Source organism: Epinephelus fuscoguttatus, linkage group LG23 (assembly GCF_011397635.1).
Source record: "Epinephelus fuscoguttatus linkage group LG23, E.fuscoguttatus.final_Chr_v1".
NCBI lineage: Eukaryota > Metazoa > Chordata > Actinopteri > Perciformes > Serranidae > Epinephelus > Epinephelus fuscoguttatus.
Genome location: NC_064774.1, coordinates 1,026,215 through 1,049,360, shown reverse-complemented (window position 1 = coordinate 1,049,360; position 23,146 = coordinate 1,026,215). Strand labels below are relative to the sequence as shown.

At 40.0% G+C, this 23,146-nt stretch overlaps 2 protein-coding genes across 7 annotated transcripts; one reads left to right on the top strand and one right to left on the bottom strand.

Annotated features, from left to right (window-relative positions):
* Positions 1-2,267: 2,267 nt before the first annotated feature.
* Positions 2,268-18,303, bottom strand: LOC125884183 (myelin-oligodendrocyte glycoprotein-like). Its single transcript, XM_049569028.1, has 6 exons — positions 18,292-18,303; positions 9,329-9,519; positions 7,302-7,679; positions 7,069-7,143; positions 6,817-6,929; positions 2,268-6,718 (listed from the first exon to the last, which is right to left on the bottom strand). The coding sequence occupies exons 2-6, from the start codon at positions 9,420-9,422 to the stop codon at positions 6,674-6,676; spliced, it is 705 nt and encodes a 234-aa protein (XP_049424985.1). The 5' UTR covers positions 9,423-9,519; positions 18,292-18,303; the 3' UTR covers positions 2,268-6,673.
* On the top strand, positions 10,675-20,793 carry LOC125884181 (uncharacterized). Of its 6 annotated transcripts, none has more exons than XR_007448658.1 (6): positions 10,675-11,944; positions 12,923-13,180; positions 14,204-14,449; positions 14,585-14,707; positions 18,073-20,303; positions 20,428-20,793. XR_007448658.1 is itself a non-coding variant. In XM_049569021.1 (6 exons), exons 1-6 carry the CDS (start codon positions 11,914-11,916, stop codon positions 20,478-20,480), a joined length of 783 nt encoding a protein of 260 aa, XP_049424978.1. In that variant the 5' UTR covers positions 10,675-11,913; the 3' UTR covers positions 20,481-20,769. The 6 variants fall into 6 exon arrangements, 3 of the variants coding, with proteins under 3 accessions (XP_049424978.1, XP_049424977.1, XP_049424980.1); XR_007448657.1 differs by having other exon boundaries at positions 18,073-20,199; positions 20,428-20,790; XR_007448659.1 differs by having other exon boundaries at positions 18,053-20,199; positions 20,428-20,790.
* The last annotated feature ends 2,353 nt before the right edge of the window (positions 20,794-23,146 follow it).

Below are 23,146 nucleotides of genomic sequence, written 5' to 3'. Positions count from 1 at the left end.
TTAAATAGTGACTTAGTATGTCAAAGTAATGAAATTGGCCTCCACTGTTTAGCAAATCATGTGGTGACACATGTTCCTGTATCTCTCCTTTTTTCCTTTAAAAATACTTTCATTTATGAAATCTGAAATCAGATGATTGTGGATTTGTTCGTGTCTACTCTGAATGGCATTTCAGGGTTAAAAAAAATGAAAAGCTAGGTTAGTGTCGCTTGTGTAACACTAGAGGGAGCCACACAACAGGACAAATGCACAAGTTGCGACTTGGGAGAAATGAGTGAGTGAACCTTTTTTGTTTGTCAGACTTTGTCAGTTCAGAAATAAACATCTAAGCAACATGCTCATAAGATTATATTTCATACAGATTCATTTTTGGAGCAAAACAAAAGTTAGAAGTAAAATCACGCCATTCCAAATGAGAAACCTGTTTGTGATTCTCATTCTGATTAAATACCAGACATTCTCATTTTCATTTCACATTCTTCCCTCTGATATTCCATTTTATGCTCATCTAATTCTCTGGCTAACTTTTCATGCATGGTCTTCTTGATTGTTTCCTGCTGAGATGTGGTGGCAGCAGCCTCACTTACGGATGGTACAGCAGATTTGGAGGGGAGTACACACTCACTGTGCACTGACTCTTCCAACCTGTTCAGATTTCTTTCCTCTGAAAAATGAACACTGTTAGAAGCACAAATGAACTCCTGTGATCCTCAGAATAAAAACAGAATAAAGACTGACAGACAGTGGAATATTCTGTATTTTAAAGGAAAACTCAAGACCTACCTTTTTTGCCTGGCTTTTAATTGAACTGCATTTTGTTTTATTTTTAGTTCATTTTATTTTATTTCAGTTTTAGTCAATTTTATTTTATTTAGATTTAGTCAATTATATTTTATTTTATTTCATTTTTAGTTCATTTTACTTCATTTTATTTTTAGTTCATTTTACTTAATTTTATTTTTAGTTCATTTTATTTTATTTTTAGTTCATTTTATTTAAGTTCATTGTATTTTAATTTATTTATATTTAATTCATTTTTAGTTAATTTTATTTCATTTTATTTTATTTCATTTTCAGTTCATTTTAGTGCATTTTATTTTAGTTCATTTTATTTCAATTTTAAATAATTTTATTTCATTTTATTTTTGGTTCATTTTATTTCATTTCATCTCATTTTTAAATCATATTAGTTAATTTAATTTTATCTTATTTTATTTCATTTTTAGTCCATTTTATTTTATTTTGTTTTTATTATTATTGTGTCTTTATTTTTTATGTTGGTTTTTTTTTGTTTGTTTGTTTGTTAGCTATTTTGTTATTTATTTCAACTTATTTATCTACTTATTTATTGATGGATCGAAATTTGTTTTCTATTCGGAGTTTTCACCTGCCTCTGGTGTTTCCCCGCTTATGATAGCGTTTCCTCAGTTCCCATTTTTCATGAGTGCTGTTATAATTTTAGTCCTTACCATTACAGTCTTTGCTTTATGTGTGTGTGTGTGTGTGTGTGTGTGTGATCATTGTCTGGTATACCACCATTTTTCTTCCTCTCAGAGAGCTCCTAGCGTAGCTTTCAAACTTCTGGTAAGGAGTCCTAGCTTAGGAGTGATTTAGGACATTTCTCAGAGCAACTCTGAGCAAAGACAGGACATTTTCATCTTAGTGAGGAGGTGTGGTCGACCCTGATGCTAGGTGTGATGCAGTTTTTTAACAGGTGTGATTGGTTGTCACAGACACGCCCTTCTGTGAGCGTGTAAGGTGTGGACACACAGTGGAAAAGAAATGACCTGCTGACTGTGTCACTGTTAGTATGATCCCTCTGCTGATAGAGGCTGTTAAAGTCATCACTGCTGCATTTTTCTGCATGTCTTAGTGTTGTGATCATTTTATTTAAAGCCATGTAATGTTCTAGTCCCTGTTTCTAAAGCCGGCCCCCAGTCTTCTTTCGTATGAAGTCAAGATGCAACAATTCACAGATCTGTTTTGGCTCCAACACCTTGAACGCCAGACAAAGGTCAGCTGAGAGATAAGCTGCCCTGATGGCTGTCACTCAAAGACACTTCACAAGGGTGAACACGGCGTCTTGAACTTATCATTACGGCCAACATTTTTAAAGTCAGCCGTTGAGCTGACCTCAACAAGGCCAGGTCAGAGTGTGGTATCTCTTAACTGACAAACAAATGCAGACAGACAGATAGGAGGGTGTGACACTGAACTCCACCTTCATGCAAAGCGAGAGCAGAAAGATTAAAGACAACACACTGTAGTTATTTTAGAAATATAGTTTATTCGGTCTCTTGTACCCTGTGTTCACTTAAACATTGAAGCATACAATACTTTGATGTAAAAACTCTAAATACTGCACTGCATCGTAATATCCCTGAAACAGTAACATTTAATCCGCTTTTTTTCTTCAGATTTTAATTCAGTGCTTAAACACATTAACATAGCAGAGGTCAGTCTTATAAACTGATTCAAAGTGCAAGAGGTACAGAAAAACACATCCAAACTTTTTTGGACATTTTTTTTTTTAAATATTGGACATAACAGTGCAACAATGAACACATAGTACTATAGTGAGAGCTCGGTGCCCTGCTCAAAGGCACGTTCACAGTAGATGTCAACAGCATGGAGATCGCTTCAACTTCAGCTGAGCTATTTCTTAATCTTAAAGAATCATGTGTGCCAGAAAATTGCCGTTTGAAGTCTATCATTTCATCATTTTTCAATTTAGGACACACCCGGTCACACACCCTCACTGTGGGCTCACATTCAGTCACACTGACACATGAAACAAGGCGGGGTGACCTCAAATCAGTTATTATTCAAACATAAATTAATAAACGTCAGACACACCACCCTCTTTTAAATCACACTGATTATGTTCACATGCACAATATATTTCAGTTTTTGCCCTTTTTCCAAAAAAGACAACATACCGACTAATGAAAATGAATATCAAACTAAAATTTACATTTACATGCAGCCGTGCGCACTCTGATTAACGTGTCACAACAAGTCGTTTATCACACCAAAATATGGAAAAGTGGAACGGCTGTCACTTGTGCCAGAATTTGGCCAGAAATAAAAACCCTAATTCTTTATATCGACATGGAATATTGCTGTTTAAATTTGAAATAACAGCTGAATATTAGTGTGCATGTAAACATAGCCACTGTTGTAACACTATTAACTGTGATTTATAATCAGTCTAATTGATTGGGTTGCACCAGATATTCAGTGATTTGCTAAATCAAGTTGCACCATTAAACGTCTTAGCTCAGGAAAGAATTTGGCAATGTGTTGATCAATTGCTTGGAAATGCCAGACAACTTAGCACAACCTCGGAAAATAACAGTTTCACAGGCGCAACAGATTAATCTTTTTTTATTCTGTGTATTACTTTGGTTTAGCTTATGTTGGCATATACGAAGAAATAAAGTACATGTGTTTCAGAGTTTGCTGCATTCATACACTATAACATGAGAGGAAATTATCTGATGATGCTAACAGGGTTGCCGCGGTCATAGACAGCATCAGCAATCTTGTTTTAAAAGTTGCAGAGTTGGTAAAACCCTTAAAATGTTTTGGAAAAGTCCTGGAATTTTGTTGTATGTAATAAATTTTTTACAGTAATCATCCGTGGATAACCTTTCATGTTAAGAAACAAAAGTGTACCTTACAGTTCTGGTCATGTGATACATTCTGAATGGTCATGGAAATGCCATAAAGGGTCCTTGGAAAGTCATGGAAAACTTACAAAATTCTGTCCATGACAATGAGTCGGACTCTTTCCTAAGCAGACATTTTTACGATTTTGGTCCTAAAAAATACAAAGTGCCGCACATGAGAGATGCTGCCTGGCTGACAGCGAGTCAGGAGACAGGCATGGAATATAAGAAAATGGAATATGCACAGATAACATCATGCTTTAGAGAGGTAGTTCTGCAAAAAAAAAAAAATTTGTGTGCGTCACATCAGGCACTGCCCACGCTCATCATGAATATCGCCTCGTTAGATGACGATCAGTCGCCCACATTTGCTCATGTGTCAGTGTTTCCCATACATTCATTTATCTGTGGCGGTGCGCCACGAATAAATTATCTCCGCCACATATAGATTTTTCTGCTTTTGGCGCTACCTGTTCGACCTCGCTCATAAACACATTATAATGGGACTCAGTGTCTGTGAATGTAGCTTGTCGTTACAATTCCGGTGCAATAGGTGGCGGTATGCATCCTAAAGACGCACTTAACGCAGCTGGTCCGCCAGAAGAAGAAGAAGCAGACGTAGTAGCAGAGCGGATCCAAAGACCTCTCGGTACAAATATGTGGGCAAACAAGTCCAAAAGTGGTCCGAACAACTCTAACTCATCATGTTATATTAGCTGTTTTATTAGCCTGTGTCTGTATTAACATAGGTGGAAGCTCAACATGTGCAGAGACATTAACTCACGCTGTTAGTAATGTTAACTGCAGCGCGAGTCCCGTAGCAGCTCACCCGCGTTAATCAATTACAGCGGCTCCACCGGCAACGGGAGCGGCGTGACAACCCCCGTCTGTCGCGCGACAACTCTCTATTTTACGCGGCTCTTGTATTTTTGTCGCGCTACGCTCCCCTACGCGACCCTCCAGCAGATAAAAACTATATGAAATGGTGTGCTAAACGAGCACAATGTGTTTTTAAATGAATAAACCATTATCAGAGGTGATATGTGATGATTTTTTTTCCATGCATTTACCCATGTTTATCCGTGACATTGTGTAAATGTCCGTGGCGGACATTTGAAAGCGAGTAGATGACAAACAGTACAGTAAACTTGTAGATAACTCAAATATATGTAATAACTTAGGTGGAAAATGCTTTAACATTTCATGCAGCCTACATGCAGCCTCTCGGCTTGGCAAACAGTAAACAACCCCGCTGGCTTCTCTACGTGTCGCTTCCGTACGCAGTCAGTGGAGCCCAAACGAATACGCTGCGACGCTACGCTGACGTGACGTAGGTTTGCAGCCAGTGGAGCCCGGCCGTGTGGTTCTGCTCGTTAGTAATTAACTCTGACGTTGGATGCCCCCCCCAGGACCACACCACCACAAATAGATTCCTGTCCTGTGGGAAACACTGTGTGTTAACCTTATTCTTAACTCAGGTAAGATATTAGCAAGCTAACGTTACACCTGGAGATTAGTGGTTGCAGGGCGGAGCAATATTGGCTATAAATGATATCACAATATTTTTAGGCTAAATCATGATACACAGTGTATATCGTGATATTTTGAAATTCATCTTTACTATCGTAGACAACTAAAATGAAGTGCTGAAGTGCTAAATAACATATTGGTACAATAGATTTAAATAAAGTAGCTAGTGTTACATAATAACATTAAAGTACTGTTATAAAAATAATTCAAGTAAAGTAAGTAAAGCGGCACCTCGTCTCTGGTAGGAAGCGTTGATGTTTTTGATGTGAACTTGAAGGTTCTGGTCAACAGTTGTTGTTAGCAGTTGGAGTTAAGTTAAACCGTGAGGATGTATTCAATGTGAGCAGGAAGTAAACTAACAGTTCTCAAGTTTATACATTCATATTTGCAAGTTGCACTGGTGCTCCATGGTCGCAAAATGCCACTACATATTTGCAGTCTGGAGCCCGGAAGATTCAAAAACATGCGTCTCAACTGCTCAAACTATTGTTAAACAAATTAGGTTAAGCTGTTACTGTAGTGGCTTTAACACTGATAGTTTACTTCCTGCTCACAGTGAATAAACTAACAGCTCTCCAGTTCATGCATTAATAGTATTTGCAAGTTGCACGGGTGCTCCATGGTCGCAAAATGCCACTAAATAGTTGCGGTCTGGAGCCCAGCAGATACATAAACACACACCTTGCTTGCTCACACTATCGCCCAGAAAAGAGTGGTCTGGATGGGCGGTGGTGTGTGTGTGTGACGCATCATTTTTGTGATAGACGTACTTTGTAAGGTGCAAACTGTTTTTATTTAGTGACTAGGCTAAGTTACAAACAACTGGTGCAACCAGCTCGTAGCAAAATGTCATGGAGGTTACTACAATGTCATGGAGGTTACTACAACAACAGGCCTAAAAAAGTCTGTTTGCGAATGAAGTATTTCACTCACAATTATCCTCCTTTGGAAGGGCAGACGATGACGAAACAAACTTGTCGTCATCCTTTCCATCCGTCATGGCTGTCTTTGAGGTCAGGTGAAATGCCATAGCTATCATCTTCACGAAAAGATAGTCCAAAAAAAGTATTGCTGGCCTAAGTCTGGCTTCTTTCTTTTAACAGAAAACAAAAGTCTTCAGTCACAGCGATCCTGTCGCTGATCGTGATGAGTCCAAAATAGATTTCAAGGTTTTGGCACAGTTCTTCTGCGGGCTGGACTTCTTTTGACCAAACATGCTCAGGAAGATTTCATCAGGTGTTGCTTTTGAATTCGCCTGTTTTCACAGGGATCGGATTCCTCCAGCGAATCATACAGTCGTCAAAGGCCATTGACGGTCACCTTCAAATCAGACTGTGCATTCTGTCCCGATGATAATCTGTATCCATCAAGGAGATCTCTCTGCTGCTGGTCCCATCAGATATGCTGCTGATTTAAATCCTCGCTCTGATCTCCATTAACAAATACCTCAAACGTGTCTTTGAGCAAGGCACCTAGGCTGGAAGGGCTATGGTTGAGGCCATGTCATACTTTGTATGCTGGAGGGACAAGAAACACAAGTTTAATATTAATAATAAAACCTAAAAAAGTCTGGTATGATTTACACAACAAGAGGCAACAATATATTGTAACTTACATTTTGTTTTTCACGCCTGTGTTTCAATAAATATCCAACGACTCCACTGCCCAGGATCAGCGAGACGCAGGCGACCCCCATAGAGATCCACAAACCATGATTGCTCCGACCACCTGAGGTGAAAAAAAAAAAAGCAGTCAGCAACTGGAATACAGCAGATAGATGAATATGAGCAGGATACAGCGTCTTCTTTAACGCAAAGCAATAATAAAGCTGACGAGAGAATTTAAACGTTTGGGACCATTTTCTCACCTTTAACATCCGTCTCATTTGGATCTGGAGTCTGGGGATGCAGCGGTGTCTCTGTTGTTGTAACAGATTTTGGGACTGAAAAAAGAAAAGATACGTGATGATTTACAGCACAATATTAAAGAGAAAACAATGACAGGTTGCATAAGTTGTTGACAAAACAATTCTTAAATCCCTCCATTGATTTTGATGAAACAAGAGTCTACACTTAAAAACATCTACACAAAGTTACTCACCAACAGTAAGGTAAATAACTGACTCCTTCACTCTGCTTTTTAACTTGGGGATGAAACATCTGTATCTGCCCGCATCTGCGAGCGTCACGTTCATGATCTTCAGCGAAATGTTTCCCTCTCTCAGCTCGTCAGTGAACAGAGCCGTCCTCCTGAGGTACGACTGGATCTTCATGTCCGGGACTTCTTGTCGGTCCCTGTAAAGGTGCACGTACTCGACCCGGCTCAGCGGATCCAAGGGGTCCGGCTTGAGGTCGGGCTTCGACCATTCTACCGTCAGACGCTGCACGTTGAATTTGGGCTCCAGGTGGCACGGCAGGATGACATCATCGCCCAGAACAGCAACGATTGGCTCAAGGGATCCAATCACCTGAGGCTGAGCTGGAAATCACAGAGGGGAAATTTAAACCTTCTGAAAAGAGTTTGAAACTTGCAGTAGCAGCAGTGTTGTGTCAAGACCAAATTTCCAGGACCAGTATAATGTAATGTGTGTTTTACAACAGCAGTGCTAATAAGGAAGCTGGAATTTTGAAACTCAGGCTGCAACTAACAAGTATTTCCATCATGGGGTCTGGAGAATAGTTAAAATGCCAATTACAATACAAGTGCCACACGAGCTGATTTAATGTAAGTTAGGTCTCATTATTTAACATAATTAATAATAATTATTTCTGATAGCTATTTTGATACTTCGAACTACAGGTTCCTGATGATTGGTGACCTGTTACAAGGTCTGGTCCCAACACAGAGAATGGAATACAATACTGTATATTAGATCAAGTTATTGGGTGTCTATTACTTCATGTAAGTAATTGTCCACATCACCCCGTGCTTTCTCCTTGTTTGAAGGAGCTACATCACATCCCGTTGGAAATTACGTTGTGGAAAAAAAGGCAAAAAAGTTCAAATATTTTAACTTTGAATTGTAATGCTATCTACCATTACCATTGCTGGTATTCTCTGCCAGCCTCACCTTATGTTACCCTCCTGCTCTGGTCCACTAAAATGGCATCTGGTTTGCCCTCTACCTGGTCCCATGTGAACGCAGCTGGCCTAAAATATTTGTAAGCACGGTTTAAGCATAGATTTGTGCGTAGCCTATGCATTGTGTGTGAATGAGGTACAATTAGAGTCTTATAATCCCAGACAACAGATTAACAGTCTCGCTTATCAGAGGCATGAATTGTCGAATGAGTGCCAAAATTTGAACTTTGAAAAACAACATCCTGCCGCCATCTGTTACGTCACATTATTTAAATCTGTATCTCCATGACCAAACAGATGGACTGATATCAGTCATCTCAGAAGATAGTTTGACTGATCAAGGTTGTCACGCTCATCCAGGAAATTGTTTCATGACTTTGTCTGGAGTCATTATATGTCAACCCCACCTCGGGGACAGTGGGCTCCTGGGTTGATTTCCCTCTGTGAGTCATTTATTGAGTGGGCCACCTTGCCCAGTAATCACGAGGTATGTCCTGAGTCATATCAGCAAAGCACGTGCAAATATTTCAAGAATTACACAGCAAAAAAAAGAAGGATTTTAACCCTGAGAATATCATGACAGAGACTAACAGGGTGTGTAAAAAAAAAAATAAAAAAATTAGGAATTAAGTGCTCCTTTCCTGTTCAACCTGAGGCTATATTCAAAATTATTATAATGTAAATGTAAAAATCTGAAATAACACAAAGAGGTGACATAAGACAGAGAGACATAAGTCTGGCTATTTTTTTATTTTTTGCTCTACTGAAGCAAAACCACATGAGTAACTGATCAAATATTCATTTTAGAGCAGCCAGAAGTTTGTTAAACTAACGTTAGTTACGATTGTAACCGTTTTATAAAAGTTACAGAAAAGCCACACTGAATATAACGAGTCAGTTCAATTCACCCGACAGTTTATGGGTAAGACTGTCATCACAAGTCTCAACGGGTGTAGCGTGAAGCTAACAGCTACTGCTCCGGCTGAGCTATGAATGAATGACAAAGTTAGCTAACTAGCTTAAAGTAGCGAAACACATAAACTTACAATCAACGTCCGTCCGGGCTGCCGTAGTGAAGAGTACCAAGAAAGTCAAGAGAGGAACAGTGAAGCCGAGCATGAAGTCTGTGATGTGAACCATTAGAAGACCCGGGAGAAAGACTGAGGACTGCGGGCTGTGGTGCTCTCCGGCTGTGGTGCTCTCCGTCTGGTGCTCACTGAGTGACTGTGGTGTGGGACTGTGTGCGGGCATGTCAAAACATGTCGGTTAGTTACGTCTATGAAGTTACGCCTCCTACGTCATCACGTTTCACTATGTAAGGGCTTTTCCAATACAAACCACACAGACTGGTTTCCCTGGTTACATTGTTTTCTCTTTTTTTCTTCCGTCAAGTAACACCGAACTTTACGGAATTTTCTGGGTCTTTCTGTGAACATTCAGAACAGAAAATTAAAATTGCCGTTCCAGCTTTCACAGTTACATCAGCCAGCAGAATTTTATTTGACTTCCAGCTCCTAGAAGAGCAATGACTCACCGAGCGACTTTTTATAAGGCTATGACTTACTGTTTATTTATACATGTATGATTCATGTAAAGTTCCCTTATTTTTCTTATTAAATGGTGAAATACCTGCTGTGTCACGGCCAACAGATCCCAGAGCCCACAGTGTTTGTTTTTTATTTTAAAGATATTTTTATTTTAGGCTATTTACAGTCAAAAAAGGCACTTCATATGACATCTGAATACATATTACTTTGTTAAAATAACTGAGCTAACTACAGGACAGAAATAGATAATAATGAAAGACACAAAAAATAAATACAATTAAAATTTAATTTAATTAAAACAATATACAAGTGGTCATTCTTAAAGACACAGGGCCTTTCTGATTTTACAGCATATTTTACATATTTTTGTACAAGATTGTCTCATTTAGAAATGCAGGAAGTACATAAGTAAAAAAAATTGAATAAAACATTTTGCCAAAGTAATTAAACTTTACAGCTTTGTGATTCAGAATCATCCTATTTTGATCAATATCAGTCAACCAATATTGAAAAAAAGTCCCAAAAGCCCCAAAGTTTTTATTTTTTAGTGAACAATTTAAATGTACAAAACTTCAAGGTATACAATAACAATCAGCACACTGGTGACACTACATAAGAGTATATCAAATATTTCAGGGACAGTTATATATATTAAATAAAAAGTAAATCAGTACAAAGAGATGGTTAAGGAAAAAATACAAAAGCTCCAAAGTACACCCAGCTGCACTCCAATGCAGCATGTGAATGTGTCACACCAATATCCGTCCCCTGAAACACAATGTCAGGTAGGAACCATAGTGACTCTCTCACGTGAGGAGACACAAAATAGCAACTTAAAGGTCCACATTAAATATATAGGAATAAAATATTAGTTCAAGTGCTGTTAATGATGAATAATTACTTTATGTAATAATACAAATTAATTCTGTTAGTCCAAAATAAAAATGTAGCATTGTTCCTGTAAAGATATCCATGTTTCCACACAAACCAGCGTGGTGGCCTAATCATAAAGCACCCAAAAATACAATACAATAAAACCACTGACAGGTGGCGTGAATAACATTGATCACCATGTTACAGTGTAATGTTCTGCAGGGAAAACTTTGGTCCAGGTGGATGCCACTTGACATGCACGGCCCACCCAAACACCGCTGTGCACCAAGTACACCCCATCATAGCAATGCAGGCAGCAATGATCCTACAAGAACTGTTTAGGAATGGCCCGAGGAATGTGACAGAGACGTCGACCTGGCCTCAGAATTCCCCACATCCCAATCTGATTGATCACCAATCTCAATCAAAACTGTGGGCCCCCTTTAGATCTGACCTGCCTCTGACCCGTTGAGTCATACAGGATGTCTGGGGGTGTCCTGTGGTGTTTGGCACTGGGGTTGTGGATCCTTTGAGCCCTGCAGGTTGTGAAGTGGGGTACCAGTATGTCCCACAGGTGCTTGATCAAATTGAGATGTGGAGACCTTGGAGGCCAGGGCAGTGCCTTGAGCTCTTTGTCATGTTCCTTGGGCCCTTTCTGAGCAGTTTTTGCGGTGTGACACGAAGCATTATTGGGGGGGACACTACCATCAAGGGAGTGTCATTGCCATGAGGAGTGACGCGCTTGGTCTGCACTTGGTCTGGGTGGAACGTGTCAGGTCATTACGTAATAGTGAGTGAAAGTCAACGACGGGAAGTGAAAGGGGGAAGTGGTCCTAATGATACACAGCATGGCTCGACTCGGTCATGGTGATCCTCTCATCACGTTTGATTAGTAGTTCCACTTCCCTTAAGCCCTTCGTGTCATTTTGTGTCGTGTCGTGTCGTGTCGTGTCATATCGTATCGTGTCATGTCTTGTCGGTCTGTGTCTTCTGAAATGTTGCACACTAGTTGATTTACAGGTTGTTTAAAACAACAAATAAAAACACATTCCAGGTTGTCAGAAGAGTAAAAGGAGGCCAGGGACAGTCTTTTTGACATTTGAGGTGTTAGGGGAGTTGACATAATAACAGGATGCTGTGGCCTCGATGGTACACACTCCAGTTTTAGGTGTGATACAGCCCCCGAGTCTGTCAGTCTGCAGTCAAGCATCATGGCGATAACAACTCTGTGCGCTGTCGTGGGTGAGTACTTAATGTGTGTTACTTCTAAAATTTTTACCGCATCTTGTTTCTGAACAAAATCAGTGTTAGTATCTGAATGTTAAATTGAAAATTTTACATTTTCAATGACTGCACTGTATTTAAGTACTTGAAACTCAGGCAGTTGATACTTTTCTCAGACATATCTATTTGTGACTCGCCAAGAAGCACTGAGATATGAGCAACTTAGGAGCCGTGCCGTTAACCTTGATTATATTTTTAGCATTATGCAAATTTTGGATGTTTGTTTCTTAATGGTTTTATATTTACACTCTCTCTTACACTGCACCGTAGCTGCTGCAACAGTCTCCCTCGGGGTAAATAAAGTTCTTCTTATCTTAATACTACATTATTTTATTTTATTAGTGTAAAAATACTTTCCTACTAATGACCAAGTAAATACTAAATGATTACACTTGTGTTAACATGAAGCATACACAAGTTGATCAGGAAACAAAAACTCACCACAGCCGCAAAAAAACAGATATTTATCTTTAAGCAGTGATGACGATGCAGCTTCATCTTTAAAATTGGCAGCTACTTTTTTTAATGTTTTTTTTGTGGGCGACATGTGAAGCTTTGTGTCTCCTGCAGCTGCAGATGCTATCAGCTTTATATTGTAGCGTTGCATTCTAGACAAACAGAAAAGGCTCATTTGCTATTCTCGACAATACACTTAAAAGAATGTTACATTTTTCCCATTGACCCCAACAGTGAATGCAGCAGAGAGTTTCATTGCTGTTGTTGTTATTGACGGCTGCAGAGAAACCTCACACAGTGTTCTAAATAACATCCGCAATGAAACAAGGAAACAAGAAAACGTGAAGGTGGCGAGCTTGCCGAGCGTCCACACATCAGCCACGTTTTCCTGCTCCACTTCAGGAAGAATCTAACGTTTTCTGTTGAGATGCTCTGACAATAAACATCTCAGTTAACCCTTTATCTGTCTGTTTCGTGCAGCCGCTCTGAGAGTCCTTCCCGACAGATCCCAGTTCTTCCAGTACGAGTCCGTCTCTCTGAGCTGTGAGCAGCAGGGAAACTCTTCTGACTGGACAGTTAAGAGGAACACAACTGTAAACCGAGAGCGTTCTGGAACTTGGAATAATATGAATGAGTCCCACTGCTTCATTGATGTCCTTTACCCATTAGACACAGGAGTGTACTGGTGTGAGTCTGCAGCAGGAGAGTGCAGCAACACCGTCAACATCTTTGTGACTGGTGGGTTTAAACAAAAAGACAAGCTGGGGCTCTTTAGAGGAGATAAAACAGTCTCCTCGGGATATCTTCCAGTGAGACACTGGACATACAGAGGTTTAGGTCATCGACTGTGCGTTCAGATGTCTTCAACAGCTTCGACTACCTCTGATTCTGCATCCATGTGTCCATATGAATCTGTAGGAGACGAGATAAGACTTTGATATCAGATGCATTCTGGTTTCCATTCGTAGTTTGAGTAGTATTGACCACTCATGTTTGAGCAGGCTTTGGTTGCATGCAGGTAAACAGTCCTTGTGGAGACCCCCAGAACCCCCAAAACAAAGCGAATTTGAGTTTCGTAGGATAGCAAAGGCATGACCTGCCCCACTCTCCCTCTGACTGGCTAGTACTCATTACCTTCGTTGGTTGAATTGGTACGGTTCAGGCGAGAGGAGTGAGTTTGGTTAGGGTTAGGGTGAGGATGTCAGGGTAAGCCAATCAGAGGCAGACTAATGCAGTGTGGGGCAAGTCAAGCCTTTGCTATCCTAGAAAAAGCAAATTTGCACCCCCAAGCCTCCAGGAACGGAGCCAGGCCTTGACGTTAATTTCAACAGGTGGCCAAACCATGTAATTGTTTTCCATAGACTTACATTGTGTAGCTGATATAGCTGAATCCAGAGTTATTTCCTATTGCCATCTATTATGTGTGTGAGGATGAGACAGAGCGGTTAAGAGGCAGAGTTAAAGGAAACGCTAGAGCGCCTGATCAGGGTAGTTTTATACCTGGTTATCAAATCTTTTGTGGCTTCATGCACCACTGAACAACTTTCTGAGGAATAAATGTGGCCTCAGTATCCAGTTCTCCTTACGTATCAAACGTTGACCCCAGAGGCTAAACTGTCATCAGAGTGACAGGGCAATGTGTTCGGAGATCAGGTGCATGTAGAAGGAGGAAACACATTGGTCTGACTGCTGTTGTTCTGTCCTCTTCAAACGATCATGTGCAGACATCACTAATGACGTTTCTGTCTTTCTGTCACTCAGCTGGTTCAGTGATCTTGGACAGCCCAGTCCTTCCTGTGATGGTGGGAGATGCCGTGACTCTGAGCTGCAGAGCAAAGACGACTTTCCCCAATCTCACAGCTGACTTCTATAAAGATGGCGTCTTCATCAGGAGCAGCTCTACAGGAAACATGACCATCCACAGTGTTTCTCTGTTTGATGAAGGATTCTATAAGTGCGGAATCTCTGGAGCTGGAGAATCACCAGACAGCTGGCTGACTGTCAGAGGTGAGAGCAAAATGTTGCTCAAAGTCAGCATGGGCTCAGAGATTTACGCAACTTAGCACAAAACCTGCCACCCACGCAAACTGAACTATTAGTTTGTTTGCATTGAGGCCAACCTGTGGTATTTCTGTTTCGAAGGAAGCCGTCCTGAGCTGCCTGACTCCCCTATCACACACATTATACTTCCTGTGGTGGGTGCCTGCCTCTCGCTGGTCTCGCTGGTCTGTGTGATGCTGCTGTGCCTCTGGAGGAACCACAAAGGTTAGCCTGTTTTCATGTCAATAAAATGACATTTTGCATCCTGTCGAGGAGGTCGTACACCGAAAGTGCTGAGCGCAGAAGTTTATTCTTGAACTTGGAAACGGTGGTGTGCATTAAAAACATTAATCTTAAGGTCCACGAACAAGATACACCTTTTCGCTGATTTTAAACTGAGCTACCTCCATGACGACTTAACAGAGTCATTTTGCTGATGAAGGCCACATAAAGCTACAGGCTGGACCTGGAAGATGTTTGCGTGTCAGTAGTTTGAATAGTTGCTTTTCAATGGCAGCAAGTGTGTCCACCCACGTAACACTGACCTCAGTGCTGAAGCTAAAGCAAACATACTTTGAAGTCTTACTATTCATTTTAAATAGAGCAGTTAAATATTTTGAGTTTAAATGATGTCAGTAGGTGGAGTAATGTTCGTCACGCTGCTTTCCATCTCATGTTTGGTTTGCAACACTGAGTTTTTGGAACCAAACATGTTTATAGGACACCCTTTTCGTCCTGTAATGGCCAGTTCAGACCGAAGATTTGTGACGAGACAAGCTGAAACAGGCAACTACTAGCTGTGCGCCGCTCTGCAACGTTCTAAAAACCTGCCAGTTCACACCAATGCAACTAGATGAGATGGTGTATCATCTCCATGCAACAACTCTCTGTACTTCAGTTCCAATTTGCAGCTTTTCAGGTTTGTTTTGTGGGTGAACATAATTTGTAGCTTGTTAAAATATGAATGAGGATAGTGGTAGTGAGATACTGGCTACAGCTGCATTTGTAGTAGTGATGAAACGGTAAAAATTATAAACAAAACGAGCATCAGATGGACTGTGTTCATAATAAATATGCCACAATAACATAAACAGGCAAAGCCAATTAACCTTTTGAAATGTGAGCAAACTGATTTCTTTTAAAAGTACGGGAAGAAGGCAATGAGCAACGAAAGAAGAAAGGCCCTAAAAAATTAGCAAGAAATGAGTAAAAAGAGAAAATTAAATGCAAGAAAGAAAAAAGGTTAAAAACAAAGGAAATGACCTGGAAAGAGTGCTGAAGAAATACAATAATTATGTAATATAATTTTAAAATGTAATAATTATAAATATAGTTTTTCCATTCTTTTTTTTTTTTTTTTTTTCAATTTGTGGGACATTTCTTACCAAGTTGCTCATTGCCCTTTTTCACATATTTTTGAAAGAAATTGCTCCAATTTTCTCAACATTCAAAGGTTTAAATACTTGTGAAAGGCGTCTTAAAGCAGCACAAGAAAAGTGATAACACTCCAGGTTTCAAGTCAATGTCAATGTATGTGTGAGTTGGGGGGGGGGGGGCACATACTGTACAGCAAGCAGCAGCAGCAAAACTGAGAGCCACAGCCAGTAAACACGCCATCTATGGTCATTTTGACTTGACTTCACTACAAGCTGATTGGCTGGAGAAACAGGCGACATGCTTTACATTCTCAAACCAGTTGCTGGCAGTTAGATGAGCTGAGCTGCAGATGACACCATCAGCCGGCTAAGCTCAGACCAGCCACTTCACACCTCTGCAACTCTGCAACTGCTTAAAACACATCCTACACAACCAATAAATCAGAATCTGATGATTCAAAATGTAAAATATTAAAGTTTCCATCATCATGTCTATGGAGCAGCTACAGACTTTCTAACCTACGACTCCAACTTGAGTTTTAGCACTCTAGTTTTTGGATTTCAGAGTTTATGATGTGTACTAATATTCTTGGACTGTCTTAGACCTTAGGAAGAACATGTTATAATTTTAGTTAAGTTCTGAGGGTAACTTCATGCCTAATAGATGCTGATAATTAAACTACCCTTTAAATTAAAGCAGTGTGGCTGGTAGCCACCAACAATCTCCATTCACTGTTCACTATTTGTTTCCTTAAAGCCTCCCTCCAGTGTATTTTGGCATTCTTATGATATTCCATATTACTCTGAGTCATGTCCTGACAATGTTGGCGAGTCACATTGTTTGCCAAAAAATTTTTTGACATAAAATTTTATGTTCAAAGTTGAAAATAAAAGGTTGTTGCGAACACACAAAGATGACGTATCGCTATAACAAAATCTACAAATCATACTCCATCCCCAAAGCTTGTGCAGGTGCACTGTCATAAACACCATACACATAATAAGCAAGCTAGTCAACTTATCTTACAATTTACCACGACTGTAGCATGATAGCTTTAGTTATATCTCTCTGTGTAGTTGTCCTTATTTAGTGTGTTGTTTATTTTGATCATGGCATTTGTAGCCTATGTGTGGTGAACGGCAGCAATCAACACAATACCACATCACACTGGCACAACTAGCACAACACACGTGGCTATGTGCACCACAGGGTGGATATACAGTATATATTACTGAGGTCCACCATCTGAAGTACAGAGTTTGGTGTTGGTGCTGAGTTGAGGCGAGTGCGGCCGATGCTGATGAACGGTAAACCTCCTAAACATCCCATAACTCCATTTCAAACAGCAGACCTCGGCAGCAGCCAAAATGGTGCCTAGTCATCACAACAGACAGCAGGAAGAAACAGTACAGACAAGAGAAAGAGCGAGTGAATAGAACACAGACACAGAAGGTCACAGTTGTTGTGCTGGTTGTTGTCTCATTTGTGCTCTGAGAAACAGTTAATGTGCCATATTGTTGTTTTCCAAACTACTGTAGCTGCAGTCTGGTTGCTAAAATAACAGATTAACATTATGTTTGACTACAGGAAGTTTACAGGTCCTTAAAAGTCTTAAAATTAGATTCAATAGGTTTTAAATATTTTGTCACATTACTGTGAAAATTTCTCCAGCCTGACAGACCCAATGACAGTTTATATATTTTTGTTTAGAGGTATATGTACATGGATTGTTTGAAAACTTACAGATTATTAAAGGTTGCAATATTTTGGGTATGTAAATGTATATTGTTTTTATTCATCAGCAAATGACGGCATGTTTCAGGCTATTTGACGATGACCATAGACAGGGTTGGAATTAAAAGCATTTGTCCACCTGCCACTGTGGCTGGTGGAATCCAAAATCTAACAGCAACTCAGCAACTTTTCTGGCTGGTGAGTGAAGCAAATCTTTTTTCACCAGCATTTTGCTGATGTTGCTAATTTACTTCCCTGAAAGATAATATCAAGGTTTTCATACACAACATCATGCTATTCCATGATGGCTGAGAGAAATTATCTGTTTCTGTCTGTGGTGAAATCAGAACAGTTTGTCCACATCTTTGATTTATTGAACCAGAAATAGGTTTTCAGGTTTTCTCATTTTAGTAGTAATTACGTAAAATAAGTGGATACAAAACTGTTGGTATGTCACAGTGACAGGTGTTGCGCTGCAGGTAAAGTCGACCCTGATGTCCCCTACACTGATGTCACCATCACACAGGAAGTGCAGCCAAACAGGATCAGAGGTAAACACACAATAACCACACTCAGATACATTCTCATCTACCTGTTCCCAAAAATAATTACAAAAAACTACAAAATTACTCTTAAATAATCGTATAAGATTTAAACTGTAAGACTTCAGCTCTTCTACTGTAAAACAGTCAACTTACCCGTGTCTTTGTGTCTATGTGTCTGTGTGTGTGTGTGTTTGAGTATCAGCGACTGCAACATGACTCATTTCTTCCACTGTGTCATGTGTTATGTTACGCCCATCAGGCTCATGTGTGTTTGTTAATGTCTGCCTGAAACGGAAGTTCTGCCCTCTCACGCATTTTTTTCCTGCGCTCTCATTGGTCCAACTTGATGTCATAAAAACTATCACCAAGGTTACCAGACAAAACACTTGGCACCAGATCGCGGCTCCACCCTGAACTGCATCACCACAGAGACTCACCTACTATTATTAGACTGACTGAGTTTCTATTTTTAACTTTTATTGATCTGAAGTGACATCATCAATATGATAAAACCATGAGGAAAAACAAAAACATTGACATAGAAGGATAAATATTATGGTTATAAAACAAACAATTAATACTTTATGACTGTAGAAAGTAACTAAGATATATTTAGTCAAGTCTGTGTGTTACTTCTACATGCACAGTTCTGTTTTTATTTTCAATCAATCAATCAATCAATCAATCTTTATTTTAAACTCAGAAATAGGTCCATATAAAATATATATTATATTTATATATATTTTATTGTTTGATTCCAGAGCCGGTTCAGACCTCTATGGGGCCCTAGGCAAAATTCTGCAAAGGGGCCCTCCTCACTGAATTCAACAGCACCTGACACCGCAGTGCTTCCACTCATCCCCCCTTTAAACATATTGCACTGTCACCACGACGCCACCTGTTGGTCTAACTAAGAATAAAATCAGAACAAATTAGAACAAATCAAATCAAATTTAATGTGTAAACAAACAATCTAAGTAATCTAAATCAAAGTAACAGCGTCTACACACACAAGAGCACAAAGACTGAAGGTCAATAGATAGATGGACACATTTACACATCACATATAGTCATAATAGAAAAGGATGTGTATTGATACAACCTACATAGTTAGCTCACCATTAAAAGTGTCCCTTTCCCTCCCACTCTCTCACACAGAGAGGGAAGTTACCTGACTGCTGCTCCCGAAGCTCATTGTCATGCAGTTTCTTTTTCCTCTTTTCATATCCAGAAGGGAAACTGCGCTTCATCGTGGCCTGTCCCTTTTGTGCGCTGGGAATGCGGAGAGACACACGCGCGCTGCGGACGGTCACCTCGTCTTTTTTTTTTTTTTCTCCCCGCGTCAACGTTGCCGAGGTAACGGGGCCTCCATTGGTTTGCGAGGCCCTACGCAACGCGCGTAGTGTGCGTATTGGGTGAACCGGTACTGTTTGATTCTAATCTAATAGATTATTCTTAATATTTTATTTTACTTTATCCCAGTTTATCTCTCTGGCAGTCATACAGATAGTTACTAATTATGTTGCAGTTGTTGTGAATCCACTGATTGAATTAATAACAGTTCATTTAAAATTTTATATAAAAACATTAACTTTATATGACGCATTGTTACAATTTAAACTATCCTTTTTATTTTTAGTTTCTATTTTTTGTTTTGTGCCTGCACATATTGTTATCTGGTTTCTTTCACAGTCACTTGAGTTATGGACAAACGTTTTATTTTCTCTTTGAAAATAACCTGATACTGTTCTTCTAAAACACTCCTTTGTTCTCTGTTTACTGGTAGTATCAATACGTCACACAGCTGAAACACATTGGACCACCTGGTTCATGTTGTGAAACCGTCACGGTTATGTTTAGGAAACAAAACTTCTTGTTGACATCACATGGAAATTACGTTATGCTACAACACTTTTGTTTTTAGATGCGACATGAACTACAGTGTTCTGCATGACAGTAGGTTAAAGTCTTATTTCATCTGGCCTGTCCACATCCTGCCACTCGCTCTACACAGACTCTCTCTCTGCTCTCAGCGTCAGATATGGCAGAGGGATTTACCAGGTGCGTGTCTTTAAAAGTTAAAGGGTGCCTCTGGCGTCGATAAAGCACACAGAGGATCATGACAATGCCTCTGTATTTGACAACCTGGAAATGAGAGCATGCTGGTACTGTTCTTTGGTGATAAAGGCCTCAGCTTACATGTGACATATGTTACAGTGTCTCTATTATTTTGTCCACCTAATCAGTGCTGTGCCTGGCATGTTAAAAGTTTTTGTCTTTCCTTGACAGATGTGGAGGCTGCACCGACCTTCTACTCAACAGTGAAACCTGGAAACACCTGACAGGAAACAGCAGCCGTGATGGGGAAATGTATATTTACACTTGGATTTAACAGGAGAAATGTTCTGTGTGCTTTTACAGACATTTTCTGACCAGCCTGCCTGAAAACTGTCCATGTTTTCAGCACAGGCGTAGACGCCGCATTGACTGTCAGACCATTGCAGCAATACATCAGTGTTGCCACCATATTGAGAGGTTAACACTTGCCTGTAAACAAATGAATGCAATGTGGAGAGCGCATTCTTTTTCTGAATAAAAAGCACTGTAACGTTTCTCAACAGGTTTCAATGAGTTGTTTTTTATATTCACGCATTTAAGTTGGAAAAAAGTTTTGTCTCCTGTTAATTATAATCTCAATATTAAGGCTAAATTCTGCCTGACACTAGAGGAGTGTGCATTAGGCCAGTTAGATCCAATCACAGGGTCCAGATTTCTCCTTCGTCATTAATTCAAGGTCCACACAGTTTAATACATTCAGGTACTGGTTTGGCCATGTTGTTGAGCTAGTTTCAGCTGGTTGCAATCTGCAATTCTCACCACTAAATCCCCCTAAATATGACACACTGAACCCTTAAGTTAAACTTTGAATGCAGGACTTTTACTCATAATAGAGTATATTCACATTAGTATTAGTATTAGTACTTTTACTGACATATAAAATCTGATGCCTTTTCCACCACTGTTTATTTCTAACATATCTGTCATGGTATTTCCCTTCTACTCATACAGTCTTGTGCTCAGTTCATATGTCCCCAGTCAAGGGGAACCTTGACATAACATGCTGTGACTCCCCACTCTTCCCACTACCAAGGACGGCCAGTTACACAGTATTTCAGACAATGACACAAGCAGTTTGCTTGACTTCAGAGTTGAGCAGTACCCAAAAAATATACTCATGGACCTTAAACGTCCCTAACAGAAACAAATGTGAAACACGAGACAAAAACTCCTAACATACGAAACAAGAGAAAAAAGCATGGCAATGCCAAAAACACTCTAAAGAATTAAACTGCAAACCAAAACTCGATTCATCTACTCAAATCTGATCAAAATACTTTCCTAAATAACAACGTTATCAACAACTCACACCAGTTAACAACATCAAAAGTTTTTTGCCTGCAGGTACTCACAAACAAAATGTTGCGGGGTTCTTTTTCAAAACTCCTCAAAACTGGGAAAGCACAGGTGAAGTCACAGTGCAGACAGACAAAAAAAAAACCTCTTCAAATTACAAGATGTCACCAAAAAGAGAGTGCTTCAATAACTCGTGACAAAGAGGTCAAGGCATCAAGCTGGCCTCCAAAGTCCCCAGATCCTAATCCGATCGAACATCGACTGGGCATGCCGGTACCTTTCCTCACAACCCACAAGACTAAAAGGATCCTTCAACAACGCCTTGGTGCCAGACAACACAGGACACCCCAAGAGGTCCTGTCTCTATGCCTCAACAGGGCAGATGCCGCATCAGAGATCGGACTTGGCTCTGACCCGTCAAGGATTGGACAAAGGACCTCCGAGGCGCTGGTTTGTCCCACAGATGCTTGATTAGATTGGGATCTGTGGAATGTGAAAGCAAAGTCGATGTCTTGAGCTCTTTGTCATGCTCCTTGGGCAAAAATAAACACCTAACCATTTTGGTGCTGCCCCTTTGAGTGGCGCCCTTGGTGCTTCCTTTTTTGCCTCGAGGAAGATCGAAAAAAGAAGACAAAAAGTCCAAAGAGCCGAGGGGAACTGCTGAGTGCAGTTAATTATTAGTGTTGAAGTGCTTCTGAAGCCTATTTTAAGCAAAACAAAGACTCTGTGTAATGTGAACTATTCATAGATGATGAAACCGGTATTTCCTCATAACATACACTTCACTTCTCATTGGACAATCTTTTCACTATTTAAGACCCGCTTTAGAACTAAACTTAGTCTTTTAAATGCTTTTAAAATAAAGATTAGATGTCACATAGAGGGATAAAAGACTTCCACTTTTCAGACAAGTTTAACCCAGATATTCAGACATCCTGTGACCGCCACATCCCCAAATCAACATCTGTTTTGTAAACTTTGAAAGCGACTTGGGATCTTCTAACATGACACCATCACAGCAGCATACCATTAAAAGGCAGCTTATTATTTCCTTGAAAAATCCCTGAAAACTTTACCAGAAAGTTTGTCTCGTTGTCTCAAGTGAGCTGACAGAATGAACAGAAAATGTACACTGGGGGAAATAACAGTAAACACAGGTTGGAATCTAACCTGGGCCGCTGCGACAACATCTTTGTACATGGGGCGGCTGCTCTATCCACTAAGTCACCCACGCCCCATTTGTCCGATACTTTTGGTTCACAACAAAAAGACTGTAGAACTAATAACAGTCTGAGGTTTCATCCAAGATTAACTCTACTCTACAAGACAGAGCCTCAACATCAGGTAGTAATACCGTTGTTGCCTTCAAGAGAAACTTCGGTACGTTTGAATCTGGACTTCATTTTCCGAAGTTTTTGTGTCGATGTGCAGCGAATGCAGTTTCGTCAGGTCTCTACATGGAAAATCAAACATAGATTTCGTCTTAGCTGTAATTATCAAGATCTACAATAAACTTGTCATCATCAGGTTTTCGTCTCATTCTTGTCCGACAACCTGGCCAGCCGCCCCCAAACACTTTTCAGAAATTAAAATT